We start from the raw sequence: 23,433 nt of genomic DNA, 5'->3' as shown, positions 1-23,433 counted from the left end.
ACCACTCCCTTGTAGTGCTGATGTCCTGCCCCTGTCCAGCCACATTGGATGTTTCAGCTGCTTCCCCTGGATCACCCCACTCAATGAGCGTTCATTGTGGGCTCAAGCCGAACACAGTAAAACATCAGAGGCTTCTCCCCATGCTACGCTCATTTTTTCATAAATTAGCAGACTTTATGGACAGAAGAGACAATTAGAGCGTGTCATCTGACCCCCTGCATATCACATGCTTTCTGTAGAGCATAGGAGCTAATTTTTGACTACACACGTTCCAGAAAGGCATCTAGTCTTCATTAGAAACATCAAGAGGTGGGGAATTCCCACCACTTCCCTTTCTAGTTTCTTCCTTTGGTGATTCGTCCTCACTGTTGAATATGTGTGCCCTCTTTCTAATACGAATTGGTCTCTTTTGAGTTTCCAGCCACTGGGTCTTGTTATGCTTTTCTCTGATAGATTAATGAGCCCTTTAATACCCAATATTTTCTCTCCATGAAGTCACTTCAACACTTCTATGATGTCACCACCCAATCTTTTTTATAATCTAAACAGGCTGAGCTCTTTCAATAGCTCACTAGCATCTGCCAGGAAGGGAGTCCCCACAGAGGGACACCATAATCTCCCAGGGAGGGAAAAGGCTCTCACTGCCATTTCTTAACCTCATGGGTTGTTCTCCTGCTCTGCCAATCCCACCCCTTTTTCAGTATCTCCAGGTGCCTGAGGGAGCAGGAACCAGAGGCCATCCTGCAGCTGGGACAGAGATGGAGGTTGATGACCTACCTGCCCGTGGTGACCATGGTGCAGGACAGCCCTCAGGACATGCGAATGCAGCTCCAGATCTGGGAGCAGCTTCCCTTTGCTGGCACGAGACCTTGCAGGTTGCAGTGGGTGAGACAGGCACTAACTTTTGGAAACCCTCAGTGGGATCAGAGGGTAATGGTTTGTAGAAAGTGGTGTTGGAGAGCTTTACAAAAACTAGACAAGAACGGTGCATGTTGCAGGGCAGCTCCAGCCCCGGTGCTGTCAGTGAGACGTGTCCTCCCAGCCCTGCCTGACGGGTCTTTCTGTTTCAGACCCTCCTTGGAACTGCAAGAAAAGTCCAACCTGTAGAGTTGTGGTTGCAGTGATAGTTGTATGGTCTGCGTTGATTGCTGCCATCATTGCTCTGGCAGGTGAGTTCCCAGCTTCCGCCCCGCTCCCTTCCCCTCCATCTATGATCTCCGCGCATCCCATTCCCCCGTGACCTACCACACTCACTCTCTCCTCCCGGCCTGTCCGGCTTCTGCCCCTGGGGCAGAGGATTCCTGGGGGATCTTCCTCCCAGACCCCTGCACCTGGGCACTCTCTGTGTCAGGATGATCTGACTGACATTAGCCCCCCCCAGCCCATCTCTGAGCACTTTGGACCCAAGTCACCTTTGCCACGCGCCATGAAGCAGTCCCTGACCAGGGTGTCCAGTGGGACAGGGTGCAGTGCAACCCTGAGCCCTTTGCCTTCCCTGTGTTGCTCTGAGGTTACCAGCTTGGCCTTCCTGGATCTTCAGGTCACGCCTGTGGCCGGGCGGCAGGTGCTGCCGTGTTATTGAAATGAGCCGTAGAAGTCAGTCGAGACCCCTCCACCAGCGCAGTGTGGAAACCCCCCAATCGCTGAGCTTGGCCATGAAGGGTCCCTTAGCACCATTCACTCCCCCAGGCTGCCCAGACAGTGTGTGCTCGTGCAGAGGGCGTCTGTTTGCGGTGAACATGAACCCTGTTGTATCCCCCCGTTGTCTGGGGCAGGGCATGCTGGGGAATGTCGGGGGTGGGATTTCTCTATTGTCCTGGGATCTGATCACTGGGCCCCAGGAGGGTTTAGCAGCTGGCAGAGGGGATTGAATCCAGCTCCGTCTGCATTAGGAATCCTCTGTGCCGATGTCATGACATCCGTGCAGTTGAATTGGGGCAAACCGCTAAAGCAGACGCACTGCACTGGTGCACAAAGGAGCTTGCCTTGGTGCAGTTTGCTGCAGGAAGTTACCAGAGCGAGCCGCACTGCTCCAGCTCATCTCCAGGAGGTGTTTGCCCTGATGTCACTGCGTCACTGTGATTATACTGGTGCAGATTGCTCGGATACAGATGGGCCCTGAATCCCAGCTCCCTGCTGTAATGGCAGGCTGCTGCAACGGGCAGCATTGGCTCTCACTGTGTAAGGTGGGAATCTGTGAGCTTAGGGTTGGTTACACACCTGCAGGTGCAGGGAGCTCTGCAGAACATGTGGCATCTGAGCTGGAGATGGATGGTGGAGACAGCCTGTGCCATCAACTGTTCGTCACTGACTTCTCTGCTCAGTTCAGTAGGGCAGGGGTGTGGGCTACCGTGCACTGGACAGTTAAATCTACAGGGTCAGACATGCCTTGTGAGTGAGGTGAACACATGCTTGCTTTCTGATCACCGCTGCCACGTTTCCTAACTCTTCCCAACTTAGAGTGTCTGTTCCTCGCTGAGCGCCAGCCACATGGGAAGGCTTGAAAACCAGCTACCGAGTTACTGTGGTGCAAACAAAAGTGACGTGCTCGAAAACATCTGGAGGGGTTTGAGTCCAACTCCTCTCAACTAGACAGGCCTTTCAAATCCTCTTTGGTGTCACTTATGGGTGACCCCACTGCTGCTCTTTCATGGCTCTGAAAGGGTTACACTGCCATGAGGGCTTCCAGAAAGTGCCTTTCTTGCTGCTGTGTTTGGGGAGAGAAAAGTCTGCAGGTAGGAGGTGAATTAAGTTCCATCATTCCTGGCCCACAGTGCAACAGGTCACTTCCCATGGCTGTGGTTTCTGGCGCCCCCTTGTGGCTTTCATGTCCCTGAGTGAAAGTTCCCACATTCTTCTCAGTAGTTCACCTGCTGTTTGTTGCTAGGTTGAACATCCAGCTGTTGATCTTGTGCCTGGGGTGAAATGCTCTGAGCTGTGTCAGTCCCTCGCAGGCTGGGAGTGTCCCTGGAATCCTTCTTGCCAGGCAAATTTACTGTGACAAACGTCTCCGTCCCCCTGCATCTGATTGCAGTGGACCAGCCCCAGCTGGGGGTCCCAATGGGCTTGGCAAGCCGGTCAATTGACTGCCTGTTTGGCCGCAGTCAAATGCTCTAGCGAGAGCCCTGGGGGTAGGAGGTAGCCTGCCTTTCGGATTGCGTCTTGGAGCCTCACTGGTGTTTTCAAGAACTTGGTTTCATTGTTTTGCCTTTTTTTTCTGAGCTAAAATAACTCAGTGAAGTACATTTTTTAAAAAATTAGGTAGATCCGTATCTATCGAAAGCTAAACCTACTGGAGACAATGACGTCTTGCTCTTTTTTCTTCCTGGCGGGAGGTAACCAATTCTGATAAATTGGTATTTTAAAATATCTGACCACTCTTTGACAGATTTGACTGGTCAGTTGACCAATTTTTGTACCAGTCAAATGCCCAATTCTCGATGCAACTCTTACCCTCCATGTGACTGTCTCATTCTCAGCGCTGACCTCTCAGCTTTCATCAGCTGATCTGTGCCCCCCTGCTAGCTCCTCGTGCGCAGACGGCTGGATGGGATACCGAGGGAAATGCTACTATTTCTCAGAGAGGGAAGGGAGCTGGACCGAGAGCCGAAGCCGCTGCTCTGCCCCGGGTGCCTCCCTGGCTGGGATTGACAGTGAGCAGGAAACAGTGAGAGACTCTCGAGTTGCCAGACACTAATCTGGGCACAGGTGTGGCTGCTGCAGCAGGACTTGGGCTCTGCCCCGTGGGGTGAGGAGCAGCTGTGAGCCCTCCCGTGCTGGGAGGCCGGAGTGAATGAACTTCCAGCCGCTGAACGCCAGCCCTGGCTGGGCCCAGGGCCCTACTGTCTGTGTGTGATCACAGGGATTGCCCATTCTCCGCTGCCCCCCTCCCCAAATAGGGAGACAGCTTCTGTCTAGGGCAGGGCTGGCTCAAGCATCTCCTGGCCTGCTGGCTGCTGGAGTGGGACTGAGAACCCAGCCAGTGCACCTGTTGTGGGGATGGGAAAGGAGCAGCCAGCTGAGGAGGCGGGGGAGGAGGGGATCCTTTCACATTGACCCCTCCCACTTCAGCTTGCCTCCCTCCCTCCTCCTGCCTTGCTGGGGTGAGCGGTGGCTGCTCTGTGAGAAGAGACGTCTCTGCAGAGAGCTCAGACCCAACAGCTGCCCCCAGCTCAGGGGGACTTGGGGTGTGGGTGACTGGGAGCACCGGGGTGGGGCTGCTGTGTGCGGTGGGAGGGTTAAGACTGCCCGGGGGATCTTGTGCTTTGCAAGAGGGAGGGGAAAATCCCCCCTGAAAATAAACTGAGCACCCTTCAATATGTGACTGGGATTCTCTGCAGCACAGAGCCCTGGAGGGGCGGTGGGGGGAGCACGGGAGCTGGGGCTGATACCTGCTGTCCCTCAGCTTTCTTTAAGGCATTCCTGCTGCGCCATAAGGGTGTCTATGACCATTGGATCGGCCTCTGGAGGGAGCAGGGTCAGCCCTGGAAATGGACCAACAGCACCAAATTCAACCACCTGTGAGTCTCTCTTGCCCCTCTGGACTAATTCCCTGGGCTTGGGGATTCTGGTGTCTGAGCGGTTTGAGCTCAGGTAGATCCACCATTCAGTGCTAGTGAAACCACGAGACATGACCCTGGTCCGTTCGCGTCCTGCGTGTGTCAGAGACCGATGGGAGCCGGCGTGTCCCTGAACTCTCGGCTCCTCCCCGCAGCACGGTGCTGGGCCGGAGACAGAGCCCGCCATAGCCAGAGATGCCCTCGCAGCGCGCTGGGATTTCAGCTGGGACACTCGCTGTTCTCCCCCAGCCCTCTTCAGCAAGGTCCCTGGGGTGTCTGACCCCCCCTGGGGAAAGGAGGCAGCAGGGAGCTCAGGTTAACAGTGGCTGCTAGAGAGGGCAGCATGCCGAGCACTGCATGGCAGGTGCAGGTCCCGCTGGGGATTGCAGCCGGCAGGTTTGAGTGACTTTGCTGGTGAGGCCTCTGAATCCGCAACAAGGCACCGATGTTAAGGGAGCCTGCGGTTCACAGGTGCTGGACGCCTGGGGCTCCCACTGGAACGGGGTACAGTAGTGATGGCTGCCCAGCCACCACCCTGCGATGGGTTTCAGTGGGCTCCAAGTGTGATCACAAAACCAGCGCTGCTTGAGCCCGGAGCAGGGTTTGAACCCCGGAATTCAGCACTAGAAGCATGAGCCTCTGCCATAGGAGCGAAAGAATCCACTTCTTTAACTGAACCCCCCCCCCTCCGATTGATAAAGCTCTTATGGAGGCCAGCCATTAGAGGCGGATGGAGACCCCCCACTTCCCTGGTCTGGGTTACTTCAGTACTTTGAAAAGTCAGGCTCTTATGGCGCTGGGTCAGGGCTCCCCAATGGACAGTCCCCATTCTGCTGTATTGGACCCAACCTTTGGATCCCACCTGCTTCCAGCCTGACTGGGTCTGAATAGCCACCAGACACTGTCCCGAGTTTGGGCCTCTGTGGCCCTCTCCTGGGGTACAGACTCCGTGTCCTGAGCTCTGCTCCTGAGGGGCTGGGAGAGTAGCTGCTCCGCACTCAGGCCTGCACTGTGGAGAACGGCTCCCCTGGCTGGGACTGATGAGAAATGCCTGGCCTCTGCCTGACTGCAGCTCCCTGGCTTCTGTGTTGCAGGTTTCAGATAAGAGGAGGAGGTGACTGCGCGTATCTGAACGACGAGAAAGGGGTCAGCAGCTCACGGTGCTACATGGGAAGACGGTGGATCTGTAGGAAACTTGAGGTGTATGTGATGGGAAAAGAGACTGCATTGGAAGGGGGCTCGAAATGGGACTCCTAGACGTGACACTGATCCAACTCACACCTACTTGAACGAGCCAAGTCCCCGTTCGTCAGCCTGGCCAGGATCTCAAAATCAGGCAGCGGGGCCCGCAAGCAATAAGTGTGTCTCATTTAAACTGTGGATTCTTCCAATGTGCCTTCTGCTTTTTAACCTTTAAACTCAGGGTCACATTAGGAGCCACAAGGACTCCAAGATCTCTTTCTTGAGTGGTAACAGCTAATTTAGATCCCATTGTTTTGAATATTTTTTGTATTTTTGTATTTTTTCCCCAAAACCACCTCTATTGACCCCTCAGTCTGGGACAGGTCCTCAGATTTGTCACGTAAAAAGAATGGCTGATGTGTGGGAATCTCCCACACCTTTGCAGTGTTGACCTGAATTTTATGGGCTAATGTGTTTACCGCTCAGCACTGATCTGATCAGAAGATAATTTAGGTTCTTGTCCCAGTTCAGGCTATAGGGATAGAGAACACAGAGAGTTCAATATTGTGAGAGGACCCTCCGGGTGTGTGGCAAGGACACTTATACTGAGGACAAAACCAACTTGTTAAGATCTTTATTAAAATAAAAGAAAGAAGCATAAATGCTACAAAACACAGAGTCACAAAGAAGTAATACAATTCTATGACCCCTGGTGGTAACATTTCTATTCTAAAAGACTACTAAAGCTAGCATATTCACACCCATCCCTGAAGACCTGGTAGTAGGAGACAGAGGATCAGTCTTGTCTCTGGCATGTCTGAGGAACTAATGGTCCAGGCTTCCCAAATTGGTAGGGCTTAGGTTCAAGTGTTGAGTGGCTAGGATATATTGTGAAACTGAGGTGATAGCTTGATAGAAGATAGGAAAATGTGACCCCTTTGTATGGTTGTTTGCCATCTTATAGGGTCCCGGTACTGCCCGCTGTCAGAATCTAGGCCCAACCTACCATGCCCAAATCTTATTTCCTCAACCCCATAAATCTGCAGGTACACTTACTCTATAGGTTAACATGTTATGCCATATACTCATACGAATCGATTATCTCATTCCCGAAACCGTTAACCCTGACCTAACTCATGACTTCCATGTTCTGCAGTGTGCCTTGCAGTTACCGGTCTGCTCCAGACTTAAGGTTAGCAGATTCAAGTTTTTTGTTCAGTTCCCCAAAGCTAAGGGGGGCAACTGGTATGCCATTTATCTATGCCAAAGTTTACAAACACTTATACTAACTTACTCTAGCTAATCGTACAGGATACAGGCCTGAAGGTTATTTGCATTACAGCCAACTATTATGAATAACCATGAATAACCCTTATGAATAGCATAAACTGGAATTCCACATAAACAAAACCCCAGAAAATACTATGATTAATTAATAATAGGATATGATAACAAAATAATATGAATCAAACCAAAAGAAAACATATTACGCAATATGGCAAGCTAGCAAACTGACCTTATGGGCTACAGCAATGAAAACCCATGCAAAGAATATATTTTGCTTCTCTGCAATGGCCTTGTCTTCTGAAAGTGCTCCTTTGGCACCTCGGTTACCTTGGGGCCTCACTGATTGTTTGGAAGTCTTCCTACTTCTGATGTACTTAAAAAACATTCTGCCAGGGAGGAGTGGGGAGCCCAGTCTCTCAGTCCTTCTCCCCTCCCGCCCCCACCCCACTGCCTCTCTTAAGTTGATGGAAGCACTCCTGGTAAGGATGCGCATGACTGACAGAAGGAGAGTAGTGTGGATGTGAATAGTTTGACTTACGTTTGTAGTGCAGACATGCCCTCAGTCTCTGAGGACCTTGAACTGCTTTCACCAAATGCCCACGCATGCCACCACCCCACAAGACTGGTAATCATAGATGCTGCATTCAGAGCAATAATTTTTACTTCAGCAGGATTTTGTTGTTGTTGTTTGTTAGTTTGTTTGTTTTGCAGGGGGGTGCTTATTGGCCTACATTTAGAGAATTAATGATATGGATGGTGGGATGAATTGCACGCTCATGCAAGTTTGTGGATGACACTAAGATTGGGGGAGAGGTAGATATGCTGGAGAGTAGGGATAAGGTCCAGAATGACCTAGACAAATTGGAGGATTGGGCCAAAAGAAATCCGATGAGGTTCAACATGGACAAGTGCAGAGTCCTGCACTTAGGACAAAGAATCCCATGCACCGCTACAGACTGGGGACCGACTGGCTAAGCGGCAGTTCTGCAGAAAAGGACCTGGGAATTACAGTGAACGAGAAGCTGGATATGAGTCAACAGTGTGCCCTTGATATATAACGGTAGAAGGCTAACGGTATATTGGGCTGCATTCGTAGGAGCATTGCCAGCAGATCAAGGGAAGTGATTACTCCCCTCTATTTGGCATTAGTGAGGCCACTTCTGGAGTATTGCGTCCAGTTTTGGGCCCCCCCACTACAGAAAGGATGCGAAGAAATTGGAAGGCAACAAAAATGATTAGGGGGCTGGGGCCCATGACTTATGAGGAGAGGCTGGGGGACCTGGGGTTATTTAGTCTGCAGAAAAGAAGAGTGAGGAGGAGGATTTGATAGCAGCCTTCAACTACCTGAAGGGGGGTTCCAAAGAGGATGGAGCTAGGCTGTTCTGAGTGGTGGCAGATGACAGAACAAGGAGCAATGTCTCAAGTTGCAGTGGGGGAGGTCTAGGTTGGATATTAGAAAAACTATTCACTAGGAGGGTGGTGAAGCACTGGAATGGGATACCTAGGAATGTGGTGGAATCTCCATCCTTAGAGGTTTTTAAGGCCTGGCTTGACAAAGCCTTGTCTGGGATGATTTAGTTGGGGTTGGTCCTGCTTTAAGCAGGGGATTGGATTAGATGACCTCCTGAGGTCTCTTCCAACCCTAATCTTCTACGATTCTATGAATGTTTGTTAGGTATATCTGGCTCTCGTTTTCCATCTCTAAACTCCCTCACAAAACTCCCTGATTTGCTAGCTCCTCTGGTACTTAGAAGCTGCCTTTTAAAATTTCTGAGTTAGTCCTGCCCCTTCATGAAGGCCTTCAAAAATCACAGCTGGGAAATTAAAGGGAAACAAGCCAACAGAACTTTTTGTAGGCTTCATTTACATTAAGTAAATGTCAGGCTTTAAAGCAGCTGAGAGGATCTTCAGTAACCAGAACATATGGGAAAATGTCCAAAAAAATGAAGCATAGTTCTTTTGAGGAACTAAAATGGCACAAATGTCCATGAATTAATGTATGAAATTAAAGAGTTACAGCTTCACTTTCAGTAACATTTTATAAGTCATCTCTCCCTCTCTCACACTCTCTCTTTCCTTCTCTCTTTCCTTTCATTCTATCCATTTTTGCTCATAATCTTTTTTAGCTTTTGTTACCCACCCTGGTTTATTTCTGACTTCTCCATTCTCCTCTAGTCACTGTTAACTGATTATTTTTCTCTCATAGTCTCCATTCTGTCCCCCAATTTTACCCCTTCCCCATTTGCTCCCCCTGGGTGTTTCCCCTCTCAAGAATGTTTTCCTTTCACTCTATCCATTTCTGTTTTTCACCCTTTTTCTAGGACTCTCCCTTTATTCTTGCTTCCTCTGCTCCCTCTGGTTAAACCCACTCTGTCCCTGCTTCTTCCAGTGTTCATTCCCTCTGAAGCACCTGGCATTGGCCACTGCCGTAAGACAGGATACTGGGCTAGATGGACCTTTGGTCTGACCCAGTCTGGCCGTTCTTATGTTCTTAATTCTTAGAAAATCATGAGATTGACACACCGCTTGCCCCCCCCCAAAAAGAGATTTTTAAAGAAGATTCTATAATGGTTTCTGGTCTGTCTCTTGGTTTTTAATTTTCCCCTTCCTATCCCCTATGTCTGTGTGACAAATAGAGACATCCCATATCTACAGAGGAATGTGACTTTGGCCCCTGTTGCAGGAGCTGTCACTGGGGGGCCCCAATGAGATCTGATTAAAGAGTTTTGTACAAAATGCTCCCTGCTGGTGTAGAGGTTCCAGCTTCTCTCTAAACTCCAAATCCCAATTAATTAATTCTCCATCTCTGCTGCCACCACATCTGCCTGTCCCCCAGCCCAGCAATTACTTCTCCCACCAAAACCCTACATCCCTCCCTGCCCCACAGTGACCCTCTGCTTCTCCTGCAGCTTCAATGGGTCTCCCTTTCTCTCTCGCCCCCCCCCCCCCCCGCCTCCCAAAATTCCTAGTGCTGCAGAGATGGAGGGGGAGGAGATGGAATAAGGAACCAGAGGGTTGGGTACACGGGAGTCCTCCAGGGTCATAGAGACTAGCATGACTGGGGCTAGGGAAGCCCATTTTTTAATTCCCCCCATGTATTAGTGACACTGTCTGACTGAAGCTCCCCAGAGTCCTCCTGGACCATAGAAGATAGCGACAAACAGTCTAAATAGCTCCCTGGGCAATGAGATTGGCTTCTCCATCTTGATTACTTGCTTCTTTCTGTGGTTTCACAGTCCAGACATGAGACCCCAAGGACCCTCCAGGGTCATAAAGACTGGAGTTTCCAAGGCTAGAGAGGCTGATTTCAGGGTCCTCAGTGCAATATTCCACCCCCTGTGTCTCAGGGACACAGTCTGAGCTCGGATCCTGCCCCCACCCAGAGCCAGGGGTAGATTCTCTCCGCAGGGACAGAGGCTGGTGGGAAAGTGAAGATTGGGGCCTTGTTATCAGCATCGAAAAATGTCACTTGGCCCCATTCACAGTCCAGACAAACCTGGATCCTCCTGGGGACCTGGCTCAGGGGTAGTATGGTTGCAGGGGAGGTGAGAGCCTGGAACAGACCCAACTACTGCACAGCCCAGATCCCCACTTCAGGGTTAAAGCTGACTTCTCCCTTCCTCCTCACAGACTCTTTTGCCACTCCCACAGCCCAGAATCCTCTGTCCCCCACCTCCACATCCCAGCAATATATCCCTGAAGTGAATCCCTCAGAGCCCAGCATACAGGCCCAGGAGTCAAATCTCTCTGGATTGTTTGGCAGATGTTGCCTGGTGTCTCCCCATTTCACACTTTTCTGATCCTCAGACAGGATGAGTCGGGGATGAGCCGTGTCTGGATCCAGAATCACATTCACTACGGGAGAGAGAGAATCAGAGTTCAGCCCTGGGGGAATCTGGGACCATTTCTCACACTCCCTAACATCCCTGCTTGGCAGTTCCTCAACCTGTGTAATGGGATCCACTTCTGTACTTTCTCATTTGAATATAGAGCATGCAGCTCCCTGCTCCCCAGCTAGGGCTGGTTCATTCCCAGCAACAGAGACTTGGCAAGGAAGGTAGCAAAAGCTTGTAATTAGGAGAGTCCTGAGGAGGCAGGTACCAACTTTGAACCCCAGAGGGAGTCTCCTCCCATAAATGCATCCTCCACAGCCAGGCCTGGGAGCAGAGATGAATTCGCAGCACAGGGGAAGAGCCAATAGTTCAAGGCCAGTGAGCAGGAAGCAGGAGGTGGCAATGGGTGGGGCAGCCCCTTCCCAGCCCAGAGAGAAGGGAGGTCTGCAGGTGGCAGCACTAGAGAGACACCATCTCCCCAACCCACAAAGCAGCTGCAATGGCAGAGTCCAGCCCTGCCCAAAGGAGAAGAGCCATGGGGAACAGTCTGTCCCCCAGGTGAAATGGGGAAGGGTGTGGCAACCAGGAGGCTCTCTCTCCTGACCACCTTGAAGGTAATATTGGAAAGGCTTGTCAATGTCAATACAAATTCTCAGATCACAATTAAGGTGGCTTTAGGGATGGGCAGTGCAAGTGTCTCTGGTTATTGCTGTGTGGGAGAGTTGCTTTCATGGACATTTTCTGTTAATGGAAGGAAAAACTCCCCCAAAGCTCACCCTGGATGTGTGATCCCAGAGATCCTCCCTTCCCTGCTCTAGCTCAGGAGGGAAAGAGTCTGGAGGGGAAAAGGGTCACAGAGATTAGAGCACAGCGTCTCTGATTTACAACACCAGCCTGGGGAGCTGCTTCTCTCTCCTGAATGCCTGAGAATAAGCAGAGATGCCCTGGCAGTTCGTCCCCCTGGCTGCTGAGACTTTCTGTGGTGGCTGCTTTTCCCCTCCTTCCCAGCTGCATCTCCCTACTCTTCCACACCTTAGTGTGCAGGTGGTTGAATCCCCCTTGGTGCATCAGAGGATAGCCCTGGATGGTACAACCAGACTCAGAACTAGAGTGACTGGATGGAGCCCACAGTGCACAGCCAGTGCACGGGGCTGCCCACCCTACATGTCCCCTCCTTTGTGTTCCAGAAGGTGAGGACAACCTAGCCTCTTGCTTCTCTTGCTTTCCTCAACCAGGTCCTGTGAGAAGGTGTTTCCCACTCATCCCTCACAGCTGGCCCTCTGTAACTCATCATCACCTCTGCACCACAAGCCTCCCCAGCCACCTTTGACACGCCACCTGTATTGGCTGAAGGACATCCAGCTGGTCCACCTCTGTACCAGTCCCCGAGAACATCTGTACATGCTTGTGCTCCACACCATCCACTTCCTTGCCTTTGTGTTCCATCCTGACTCCAAATGGTGGGACCTACAGGAGAGAAAATGAGGAACTGTGGTGGGCCAGCCTGTACTCCACTTTTGTTCCACAGCCCACTGGGGATATTAGGTGGTGTGTCAGCTTGCAGCCCCTTTTCCAGCTCTTTTTGAACCTCTTACTAAAGTTCTGGCTGCAATATTCCCTGCACCTCCTGATGTATACACACCCCATTTGTGACTTCAGAAAGTGGCAAGACCTCCTTATTAATCTCCTCCTGGTGATGGCCAAGATGGCCACACATCACTGCAGGAGGACAAATCTGGAGGGAGGAAGAAGTGCTCTGAGACTGTGGCATGTATATCCATTCCCTTTTAAAATCATGTCTCCAGGCACAGTTCCCCTGGGCAGTGTTCACTGACTCCTTAGACACCTTTGAGGAGCAACAGATGCTCTCTGGGGTTCTCTGCTTGGTGTCCCCTTCTGGCTCCCTCATTTTTAACTTCTGACCTCTCTCCTTGTCCTGGTTTCTCTTTCATTGTCCCAAATACTCCATTGTTCCCTGGGCTTCATGGTTTCTCCCCCTTAGTTGAGGGGACGGGCCTTTAGCTTTGGGAAGGCGTAGATCCACCATGTCCCAGTACATGCAAATAGCATCTCCCTGCTTTTCCTGCTGGAGCTTCTCCTCTGAGGGTTAGAGAGGAAGGTGAGAACCTGAAGTTGCAGGGAGGGGAGTTAGAGGAGGAAGGTAATAGATATAAACCTGGGGGAAGCTCTATACTGAGCCTGTCCTTCTCTCCCTGGCCTGGGAGAAGAGAAGGGGATGGGTATTGGGGATGATCCACTCAGGCCAGAGAGTGGCCCCTTCTCCAGCCCAGAGAGCAGGGAGGATGTGGCAACATCACAGAGGGACCATATCTCTAACAGAGGAGAAAGAGAGCAACTCAAATGGGAGATCTCAGCCCAGCCCAGCTGAAGAGAAAGATGGGATGCTGGTGAAGAGCAATCGGAGCGAGCCTCTCACATAGGGGAAAAGAAAAAAATGTGGCAACCCTTTGAATTTAATATTTAAAGGGCTTACGGACATGTATGGAAATGCCAGGGTCAGCATTAATGATTGGTGAGGGAGAGTGTATCTACACAGCAGTTTAAGCCAGGGTCTGAGCCTGGGCTCAAGACAAACCCTCATTGCATCCACACTGCAAATATGCTAATCTAGGGCTCTGATCCAGAGTCCCAGGACCCTGCAGGTCTGGAGGGTCAGAGCCCATGTTAAACTGGAACCCAGGGTCCAAGCCCTATTGGTTTCCTATGTGCATGCATCCGTGTCTTGACTTGGGTGTGGAAGTCTTCTGGGTGTATCCTATAGTTCCTGGAGGCAGAGGAGCAGTGCTACAGGCAGCCAGCACAGCATGCCAGACACAGCATTACTACCTGGCCGAGAGGTCCCCCTTCCTGCTCCTCCCACAGTGGTGGTGGAAGTTTCTCCTCCATGGTGGTGCACGGAGCTTGCCTGGAGCAGGGAGCAAAGTTAGGAGGTTGGTCATCCTTCCCTCAGCCATACTGAGCCGAGAGCTCTGCCACTTCTTCTCCCTGCAGGGCAGCTGCTATGGTCCCTGCTCTGCAAAATGATCAAGCAAAAACTTGATCATTGATCATCGTATTTGAAAAATTAAGAATTACAAAGTTTCACTGTAATAGTTTGACACCCTGGAGACTGATGTCCTCATTATCCTTAGGACAGGCACAGGGGCATGTTTTTGCCAATGTGACCGAGCCTAGAGCTGGAGAACCCAGTTATCCGACTAGACAGTAATTCAGTATAATGCCCTCTCAAATGGAGACAGCCACCAAATGAGCTAATTACGCGGCGTATGTACTCACGTGCTCCTTACGGGCACCCGCGTCCCATCAATAGCACCACCACAGTTAGGAAACAGGATTGGCAGTCGCGTTTCCCCCCAGTGCAGAAAATTCTTAACCTAGAGTTAAAATGCAGTGTTGATGCTCAAGCCCAGGATTCCCTGACAAGAGGTCAGCTGACTCATATCCCTTACGCTTACATTGCTATGTAGGCCTAGCCTCAGAGTGTTTGTTGGTCAGGGAGAGTGTTTCTGTTCGTCAGTGGGTGCAGGGACTCAACACTAAAGATGGTATCAGGATTGTTTGTGTGATTTCGGCTTGGGATTTCTTAGTATTTCATGTTTCAGGGTAGCAGCCGTGTTAGTCTGTATTTGCAAAAAGAAAAGGAGGACTTGTGGCACCTTAGAGACTAACCAATTTATTTGAGCATAAGCTTTCGTGAGCCACAGGTGCCACAAGTACTCCTTTTCTTTTAGTATTTCATGTTTTTGTTTCTATTTTTATTTTTAGGGGGGGGTGTCATGGTCAGTGTTGGTTTGGTTTGTACATTTATCTAGAAGTTCATGAAAATGTTTTCATGGGATTTTCCTCTTTATTTAATGATAATCTCCACCTGAAGTCTCACCTGGTCTGTGTGATCCTAAGGATTTCCCTCTTATTGTCTCCAGTTCAGATGACAGAATGTCTGGAGGGGGAAAGGATAAGACAGATGATATTTCATGCTGTCATATTTGTGACATCCTCACATTTAATTGACATAATTGTATTTTAATTATGAGAGAAAAACAGTTGAAGAGAGACAGAGACACACCCAGATTTTTAACAAAGCTAATATGAATCATCCTATTTTCTCTTTCATTCAAGCGTCTCAAATCAACAGAACCAATATCCATGAAGCCTCAGAACCACTCAAAGAGACACTATGTGGAAGATAGATTTTCTGTTCCCTCATCCTCCAAACCCAGCTGATTTCTCATTCTCCTTTTACATTTTGTCATGAGCCAGGCCAGATCCTGCAAAGATTTTAGCATTAATGTAACTTTACAAACATTGGCCTCTTTCACATCAGTGGGATGCTGAGACTTTTCAGGATGAGGAGCTTGAATTGTGAGCTCTTTGGGTCTCAGTATATGTACAGAGCTCAGTATATGTACAGAGCTCAGCACAACGGGGCTTTCATTCTGCATAGACTGAAATACAAATAATCTTAAAATTATTTCATAAATGTGGAAACTGAGTCAGGGAGAGAATTGGCTCAATGGGCCTCATTCACCCCTGCACTGGTAAAAGGATGGGGGAAGCAGTTTGTGGTTCTCCTATTCAGTAGCTGCTGGGGTCAGGGCAGACATTGGCACAGGCTGCGGAAGTCCGGAGGTCCAGCCTGAGTTGCACCTCTGGTCCAGTGGCCCCTAGATGACTTCTCCCGGAGGCAGTGTCAAAGGCACAGCTTTACCCTGGCCACACCCCATTATTCCTGCTCCACCCCTTCCTCCTCTGCCCAGCCCTCAACAACTCCACTCTATTCCCTGCTTTCCCGGGAACACTCCTTGAGCCTGCAGCTGCTGTGGAGGAGCTGGAGGCACAAGAGGCTCCTGTGCTGCGAGGATTCCCCTGGGTTTACACCTTCCCTACAGCCCCTTTGGCCCACACAAGCTGCCACACGGGGCCAGAGCACAATGGTGAGCTGGGTCCACATTTCAAAAGTGGCCTTAAATTGAGGGTTTACGTTTTGGGTGCCGACCTTTAGGCCTTGTCTACACTGTTTTGTCGGCAAAAGGCAGCTTTCATTGACAAAACAGTGGAGGTGTACACACTACAATGCACCTCTTGGTGACAAAACTCTCCTGCTTTACTGACAACATATAACCACCTCAATGGGAGGCAGAGATTTTTGCAGCAAAGTTAGATCAACAAAGTGTCAGTGTAGACACTGTGTTTGTTACATTGCTGTAACTGGCCTCCGGAAGGTATCTCACGATGCCCACCGTAACCGCTCTGCTCACTGTTTGGAAATCTGCTGCCATTCATCCAGCTATGTAGACATGTGTCCCTCCCCTTTCAAAGCCCCAGGAAGTCCCCCATACACAATTTGTCTCTCTTTCTCACATACACACTCCCCACACACACAGTCTCTCACACGCTCCGCCAACACATTCTCTCTCTCTCTCATGCACAACCCCCCCACATGCTGTCACACATGCTTCCCCCACACAAACACACACTTCTGTGGGCTTCTCGTATTACTGTTAGGGTTACCATATTTGAATATTCAAAAAAGAGGACACTACACTGGGGGGGGGGAAGGGGGTATTTGCTTGCCCCACCTGCCCCCGCCCCAACTCCACCTCTTCCCCGCCCCCATTCCAACCCCTTCCCCAAAGTCCCCAACTCTGCCCCCTCTCTGCCCCATTGGACCCCGCCCGCTCCTGGCTCCCTCGCCGCTCGCCTCTTCACTGCCCACCGCTGGCTCGCCGCTCGCCTCTTCACCCTCCCCGCCTGCCACTTGCCTCCTCACCCACCCACCAGCCAGCCACTGGCTCCCTCGCCGCTCGCCTCTTCACCACCATGCCCCACTCGCCTACTCACCCCTCCTGCCGCAGGTCGCTCTGGCTCCTAGGATCAGGGGCAGCCAAGGGGTCTCCACGGGCTGCGCCCGCCACAAGCGTGAGCTCCGTGGCTCCCATTGGCCAGCACCAAAGAAAAGCACCAATGGGAGCTGCCGTAGCCATGGAGTGGGGCTTACAGGTGCCGGCAGCACGCAGAGAGCCCTCCCCCCCCACCCCTGACTCGACCCGACCCTAAGAGCCAGAGGCACCTTCCGGGGGGCGAGGTGGGGAGTCCCAGCGGTGCTTACCTGGGGCGGCTCCCAGGAAGCATCCGGAAGGTCCCTCTGGCTCCTAGGTTCAGGTCAGGTCGGGTCAGGGCGGGGGCGGAGGGCTCGCTGCCCGCTGCCGGCACCTGCAGGCCCTGCCCCCGCAGCTCTGATTGGGCAGGAGGCAGCACGCGGAGACCACCTCTGCCTCTGTGCCTAGGGGCCGCCCACACTGCAGGCTCCTGCCAGGGGCAGGTGCCGGGAGCTGCCCCAGGAAGCGCCACCAGCCCCGGGACTTTGGTGTGTGTGGTGAGGTGATCGGTCCCCAATATCGGGACAAAGGGCGTCCCGACCGATGTGGCAAAATCCCAGACGTTTTTAGATATTTAAAAATTCCTCCCAGATGGTGATTTAAGAACCAAAAAGCTGGACATGTCTGGGAAAATACGGACGTATGGTAACCCTAATTACTGTTCAGCAGTGTCAGTTTGGTCATATTATCAAGCGTTACTCTAAAAAGGGATCTAAGATGTGTAACTTTTCAGGCACACACAGAAATCATTACAAGGTTCATAGCACAGTGCAAAGAAACAATGCCAGGTTCAGCACACTACAGCAACACATGTTACTGTGGCTCAGTGTTAAAATGCTCCTTCAAGGCATCCTCCAGCCAAATAGCCCCCCATTGGGTTCCCCCTATAGCCTTGTGTTCAATACAAGCACAATACACAGCACAGCACAATCCTGAACAGCAGCGTAGTATCCATGCTTTCTGACAGTGATGGCTGGGGTGCAGGTTGCCAGGGCAGTTGAAAAATAGCTGGCCATACAGTAGGATGCCCATGGAACAATGAGATTGAGAAACCTTCATCATGTGACTCTCTACCTGCCTGCATGAGGCATTGCAAACCCTTCACAAAGCACCTTCTGACCAGTGGCACAGTGGGATAGCTACCCAGAGCTGTCTGTGTCAATGCAAAGCTACTATTGTGGATGTGCTTTGCCGACACAAGGAGCACAGTGTGGACATGCAACAGTGGTTTAATTATAGTAGTGGCTGTTTGTTGGCGTAACTGGAATCGACAAAACTCTGTAGTGTAGATAGACAAGGCCTTAGGCACCTGGGGCCCGGAGTTCCTTGGTAATGGGCACCTGCAGATCCTACGGACTCCAGCTGCATGTGGGGCTGCTAAAAAGCTCTGGAGCACATGCCCCGTAGTTCTGTAGTTGGAAGAGAGAAACTGAGGTACCCCAAATTTTGTACATTTTTACCTTAATGATTGTACCAAAGTTCACAGAGTGAAACAATGTGAAAGATCCTGGCACCTGGGCCCTTACTTCATCTGCTCAGTTTGTCTGCTTTCTACTTGTTATTAAATAGGTACATAATCTAATTGAACCAGTTGCCCAGAGCCCATCTCCACCCATAGTCCCAGAGACACACCCTGGTTTCCTTTCCTAGATCCCTTCTCAGTACCTTTGAACTTCCACAGAATCTCCATTAGAGCAATATTTCGCTGGGAGAAATCACTGAGTCTCTTTTCCAGCTCAGGAGAAATCTCCACTGGCTGGAGGAACTTCCCCTTCTCGCACCTGGAGAGGAAGAATTTCATGATATTATGTTTCTTTTAGTGACTCATTATAATTCCTTGCTAGTGGAAGTTGCTGCTCTTATGGGCCTGGAGTTAGAATTCCTCCACTTCTCCCAGTCTCAGAGCAGGCACAGCACTGGCCATGGCAGTGCAACCTTTCCCTAAAGGCCCCATTAATATTCTTCATCTCTGGCCTGGACAGAGCAGATCTGTACATCAAAGGGGAATCATGTTTTCATGACCAATTCACTCCTTCGCCTCCATGCACTAATACTAGTATGTTCCCATATTTCATGCGCACAGTGTTATCAGATTGTTCTTTCAGGAACTAGATTGAAACCTCAGGGGCCCCCGCCCCCACCAGTTCCTTCCACACAGGTCTCCAAACAGTCCTGAGGTGGTAAAGACTCTTGATTCCTGCTGTCCAGGGCATGATTGTAACCAGTGCCTTGAGATGAAAGGCCCATATTGATCCTCGGGGTTCTGAGGCAGCCAATTCCCCAGGGATGTAACATCTCTAGGAAATACTGTAGGCCAATCTTTCCCACTGAATAGATAATTCAAGAGTCCTGTGTTAAAGGGTGAGGATTAAATGCATAAATGGGAATTACATTCAGAACGTGACCTTGCCCCATATATTTTGCTGCAGTGCCCTGGGGAACTATAGTAAAGAACAGCATTATCAGATACATAGATGAACATGATTTGTTGGGGAAGAGTCAACATGGTTTTTGTAAAGGGAAATCATGCACCACCAATCTACTAAAATTCTTTGAGGGGGTCAACAAACATGTGGATAAGGGGGATCCAGTGGATATAGTGTACTTAGATTTTCAGAAAGCCTTTGATAAGATCCCTCACCACAGGCTCTTAAGCAAAGTAAGCTGTCATGGGATAAGACGGAAGGTCCTCTCATGGATTAGTAACTGATTAAAAGATAGGAAACAAAGGGTAGGAACAAATTATCAGTTTTTAGAATGGAGAGAGATAAATAGTGGTGTTCCCCAGGGGTCTGTACTGGGATCAGTCCTATTCAACATATACATAAATGATCTGGGGTAAACAGTGAGGTGGCAAAATTTGCAGATAATGCAAAACTACTCAAGATAGTTAAGTACAAAGCAGACTGTGAAGAGTTACAAAGGGATCTCACAAAACTGGGTGACTGGGTAAAAAATTTGGCAGATGAAATTCACTACTGATAAATGCAGAGTAATACATATTGGAAAACATAATCCCATCTATAGTTATAAAATGAGGGGGTCTAAATTAGCTGCTATCACTCAAAAAAGAGATCCTGAAGTCATTGTGGATAGTTCTCTGAAAATATCCCCTCGATGTGCAGTGATAGTCAAAAAAGCTAACTATGTTGGGAATCATTAAGAAAGAGATAGATAATACAACAGAAAATATCACATTGCGTCTATATAAATCCATGCAAAATCTTGAAAATTGCATGCACACCTGGTCACCCCATCTCAAAAAAGGTTCAGAAAAGCACTACAAAAATGATACTGGTTATGGAACAGCTTCCATATGAGGAGAGATTAATAAGACTGGGACATTTCATCTTAGAAAACAGACGGCTAAGAGGGGGGCTATGATAGAGGTCTTTAAAATCATGACTGGTGTGGAGAGAGTAAATAAGAAAGTGTTATTTACTCCTTCTCATAATGCAAGAACTAGGGGGTCACCAAATGAAATTAATAGACAGCAGTTTTAAAACAAACAAAAGGAAGTATTTCTTCACACAACGCACAGTCAACCTGTGGAACTCTTTGCCAGAGGATGTTGTGAAGGCCAAGACACAAACAGGGTTAAAAAAAGAACTAGATAAGTTCATGGAGCATACGTCCATCAGTGGCTATAAACCAGCTTGGTGTTCCTAGCCTGTGTTTGGCAGATGCTGGGAATGGTGACAGGGGATGGATCACTTGACGATAACCTGTTCTGTTCATTCCCTCTGGGGCACCTGGCATTGGCTGCTGTTGGAAGACAGGATACTGGTCTGACCTAGTATGGCCATTCTTATATTTTTATGAAATGTAGAGTCGATACACTCTCCAAGCCCTTTCACAGCATCGTGAAGAATGAGGGGAAGTGAAATAGAGCCACATACCTGCTCAAGGTGCTTCTGACATCCTAGAGAGGAAAGAGACAGAAAAACAATTTTAGTCCCAAATGCCGCCCACTGGGGATCCCAGAGAAGGGATTTTGCAGATATGGGTAAAAGAGGCCCTGCCTTGGCCCTAGGGCCATGGATTTGCTGAGTTAATGTCATCTCTAATATAAATGAGTCTGTAATTCTTCAAAGAGAAACAATAATTCACATTTCAGGAATGCACACACTGAATTACACTGTGACCTCTGACTGCTGGTCTCCAGTGCCCATGATTCAGGAGCTGTCCTATCCCTGTGTTTGGATCAGGGATGTTTATAACTCAGTCTCACCCGCAGGAATTCACTTGCTGGCTTCTGACACTTCCCCTCCAGATCACTGATCAAGTTGCTGAGACGGGAAATCTCCTCAGACATTTTAATGACATTGTCATTCTGTATCTTCACAATCACCTTTTCCAGATTTTCCAGCTGGGCCAGCAGGAGGTGCTCTTCTTCTTCTAGAAACTGCCGCAGTTGCTGAAATTCAGATACAACCTTCTGCCTCTTGTTTTGTGTCTGTATCTATTTTTTTTAAAAGAAAGGAAAGGTAAGGGTTAGAGAGAGAGTCTAGGGTCTGTTCATGGAGTGCTGATTCTGCAGGAGGGAGAATTTCTTTGAAAATTCTGTGATGTCTAACACATGATTATACCCTGTCGTTACTAGGGAGAGGATTTTCTACCACTTTCCCATTTGTCCCTAACATTTTTTCATGGTATGTTTCTATGTCTGACATAGTCAGCACACTGTGTTAAGCCAGACCCAGAGCAGCAGCCAGCAGGACTGAGCACTACATTAACAGAGATGCGAGGGGAGAGAAATAATTAACAATGCAAGAAATGTCTGCAGACTCAGGCAGATAGCACTGCACGAGACATAGTCTGCTCACCTTTGGAGGAGTTTTGTGAAAGACACAAGGGCTAGAAATTAACTCATTAATTGGAATGGAAGCTTAGATTCTACAGAATATGATGTGGTCCTGCTCCTGAGAGAGGATTTCTCAGGGCCGGTGCGTGTATGTGTGCGAAGACATAGGACTCTAACACAGACATCCATGCCCATGAAGAAACACAAAGCCCACATTCCCCAAGTCCATGGAGGAAGCTGCCTACAAACAGATGTCCTACCAGGTGCACCCGCAAAGGGAAGCCAAGGGGCCTGGCCCATCCACTTTTCACCACAGACCCAGCCATCTACCGCTCCTCTTCTCCCCAAGGTCCAGCCTCCCGGCCAGGCTGGAAGCTGGAGCCCGGCCAGGGTAAAAGAGGCCCAGGGAGCCCAGGCTGCTGGGAGAAGCCATGGGTGGGGGGTCCCGAGACCAGCTTCCTAACTGATGGCCCACTGCAAGTCCCTGCAAGTTAATAACAATGGGCACCTACCAGATACTCCAGGCTTTAAACCTCTCCAGTCACTTTAAATCTCAGAAGCTTTTCTCTCTCTTCCTTCAGAATCTCCAAATGGGCCTGAATCTTTTCCTGAAGAAACAGAAATGATTTTGGGAGGTTTCATTTTGAGAGTGCTTGGGGTGGGGTGGGGGGTTTCCATATCAAACCGAAGGCTCTGTAGGTGACTGTTAACCCTACCAGGTTTATGACATCAGGAACACCAAGGAAATGAAACCTCATTAACAGAGACAGCTTTACATTGCTTTACATTGTGAGTGAGATGAACGCACTCAGTGTCGTGTGTAGAACTCTTCTGTCAAAGGTACTTACCTGGGATGGGGCAGTGTCCTATTGCCAGTGAATGATTTTAGAAGTGTGTAGCCAGGAATGGGGTAGGTATTCTCTTTAAATCTATATTTCCTTCTATGAAGGAGAAGAGAAAGTGCCGACTGTCACAGCAGGGATCAAAGAAAACCTTTGGGTTCAGCTAGCCCTGCCCCGTTATACCTGCAGCCAATGCCAGGCCTGGAGGGAGGAGAAAAGAAGGGAGCCAGCTCAGCCAGGGGATGACTGGTGAGGGGGCAGGAGCTCCCTGTTTGCCTGCCTGAAGGGACGGAGTAGCGACTTGCCAGCCAACGCAGCCACTGGAGGCAAGTAAGCCAAGGGGAGCCTGCAGATAAGCCCCAACTGTGGGGCAACTGGACTAGTGGGGCTGTGCCCCAAACTAAAGAGACTTTAGAAGGAAGCAGCCTGAGGAAACTGGTTTTGAAGGCCCCCCGTGTCCCCCCGACAGGGAGAGAGAGACTCATCTCCCCTATTTAGGGGTTGAACCACACAGGGCCCTGGGCTGGGACCTGATGGAGGGGGTGTGTGACCCAGATCCCCCTAAATCCCCTTTGAGCAACAAACTAGCCACTAGTTCATCTGGCCATTGAAAGCTCTATCACACCTTGCTTTTAAAGATTGGGGCTGTGGTGGGAAACTGCACATGAGTAACCTTATCTGCCTTTTAGCTAGTATTTGTTTCTTTATATACATTACACATGATTAAAATTTCACTCACTAATTTCACCCAGATGGGAGAGCAGAGTAGGGTTAGTGATTCAAATTTAGGGTCATTGGATCAAGATATTCCTGAGATACAGCTTGTTCCAAAACACAAAACAGAATGACAACAAAATGAAATAAAAACACAATATTTCATGAAATTCATAGATTCTATCCACCCTGGACACAAATCTCAGACTGAAATGTAAACCTGTGGGTAACATTCACCTCCACCAAAGTTTCTTTATAATTATAATTATTTATTGTTTCGTCTGAAGAAATGTCAGTGGTGATATGGGGGTA

General features: G+C 49.6%; 3 protein-coding genes across 10 annotated transcripts in view; 2 read left to right on the top strand and 1 right to left on the bottom strand.

Annotated features, from left to right (window-relative positions):
• Positions 1-23,433, top strand: part of LOC140898275 (butyrophilin-like protein 2) — a 1,102,357-nt gene that overhangs the window by 766,019 nt on the left and 312,905 nt on the right. The window lies entirely within an intron of this gene.
• On the top strand, positions 990-6,502 carry LOC140897984 (C-type lectin domain family 2 member D-like). The gene is made up of 5 exons (XM_073311342.1): positions 990-1,023; positions 1,071-1,169; positions 3,480-3,667; positions 4,417-4,520; positions 5,654-6,502. Exons 1-5 carry the CDS (start codon positions 990-992, stop codon positions 5,814-5,816), a joined length of 588 nt encoding a protein of 195 aa, XP_073167443.1. The 3' UTR covers positions 5,817-6,502.
• Positions 9,999-22,742, bottom strand: LOC140897665 (E3 ubiquitin-protein ligase TRIM39-like). 4 transcript variants are annotated; one of them, XR_012154779.1, is made up of 10 exons: positions 22,414-22,742; positions 22,078-22,173; positions 20,993-21,223; positions 20,661-20,683; positions 18,427-18,542; positions 14,763-14,822; positions 14,159-14,256; positions 13,709-13,895; positions 12,785-12,961; positions 12,263-12,328 (listed from the first exon to the last, which is right to left on the bottom strand). XR_012154779.1 is itself a non-coding variant. In XM_073310566.1 (8 exons), the coding sequence occupies exons 3-8, from the start codon at positions 21,074-21,076 to the stop codon at positions 10,597-10,599; spliced, it is 699 nt and encodes a 232-aa protein (XP_073166667.1). In that variant the 5' UTR covers positions 21,077-21,223; positions 22,078-22,173; positions 22,414-22,742; the 3' UTR covers positions 9,999-10,596. The 4 variants fall into 4 exon arrangements, 1 of the variants encoding a protein (XP_073166667.1); XR_012154778.1 differs by having other exon boundaries at positions 12,287-12,961; XM_073310566.1 differs by lacking the exons at positions 12,785-12,961; positions 13,709-13,895; positions 14,159-14,256 and adding an exon at positions 9,999-10,883 and having other exon boundaries at positions 12,200-12,328.

Source organism: Lepidochelys kempii, chromosome 14 (genome assembly GCF_965140265.1).
Source record: "Lepidochelys kempii isolate rLepKem1 chromosome 14, rLepKem1.hap2, whole genome shotgun sequence".
NCBI lineage: Eukaryota > Metazoa > Chordata > Testudines > Cheloniidae > Lepidochelys > Lepidochelys kempii.
This window is presented reverse-complemented; position numbering and strand designations above follow the sequence as displayed.

Excerpts from the sequence above, each read along its gene's own strand:
- LOC140897665 (XM_073310566.1), bottom strand. The coding sequence starts at position 21,076 with ATGTCTGAGGAGATTTCCCGTCTCAGCAACTTGATCAGTGATCTGGAG. Across the intron at positions 18,543-20,660 it reads GTCAGAAGCACCTTGAGCAG|GTGCGAGAAGGGGAAGTTCC; the intron begins GTATGTGGCTCT and ends CTTCCTCTCCAG. Across the intron at positions 10,884-12,199 it reads ATGTCCTTCAGCCAATACAG|TGAATGTGATTCTGGATCCA; the intron begins GTGGCGTGTCAA and ends TCTCTCCCGTAG.
- LOC140897984 (XM_073311342.1), top strand. The coding sequence starts at position 990 with ATGTTGCAGGGCAGCTCCAGCCCCGGTGCTGTCA. Across the intron at positions 1,024-1,070 it reads CTCCAGCCCCGGTGCTGTCA|ACCCTCCTTGGAACTGCAAG; the intron begins GTGAGACGTGTC and ends TTTCTGTTTCAG. Across the intron at positions 4,521-5,653 it reads AGCACCAAATTCAACCACCT|GTTTCAGATAAGAGGAGGAG; the intron begins GTGAGTCTCTCT and ends TCTGTGTTGCAG.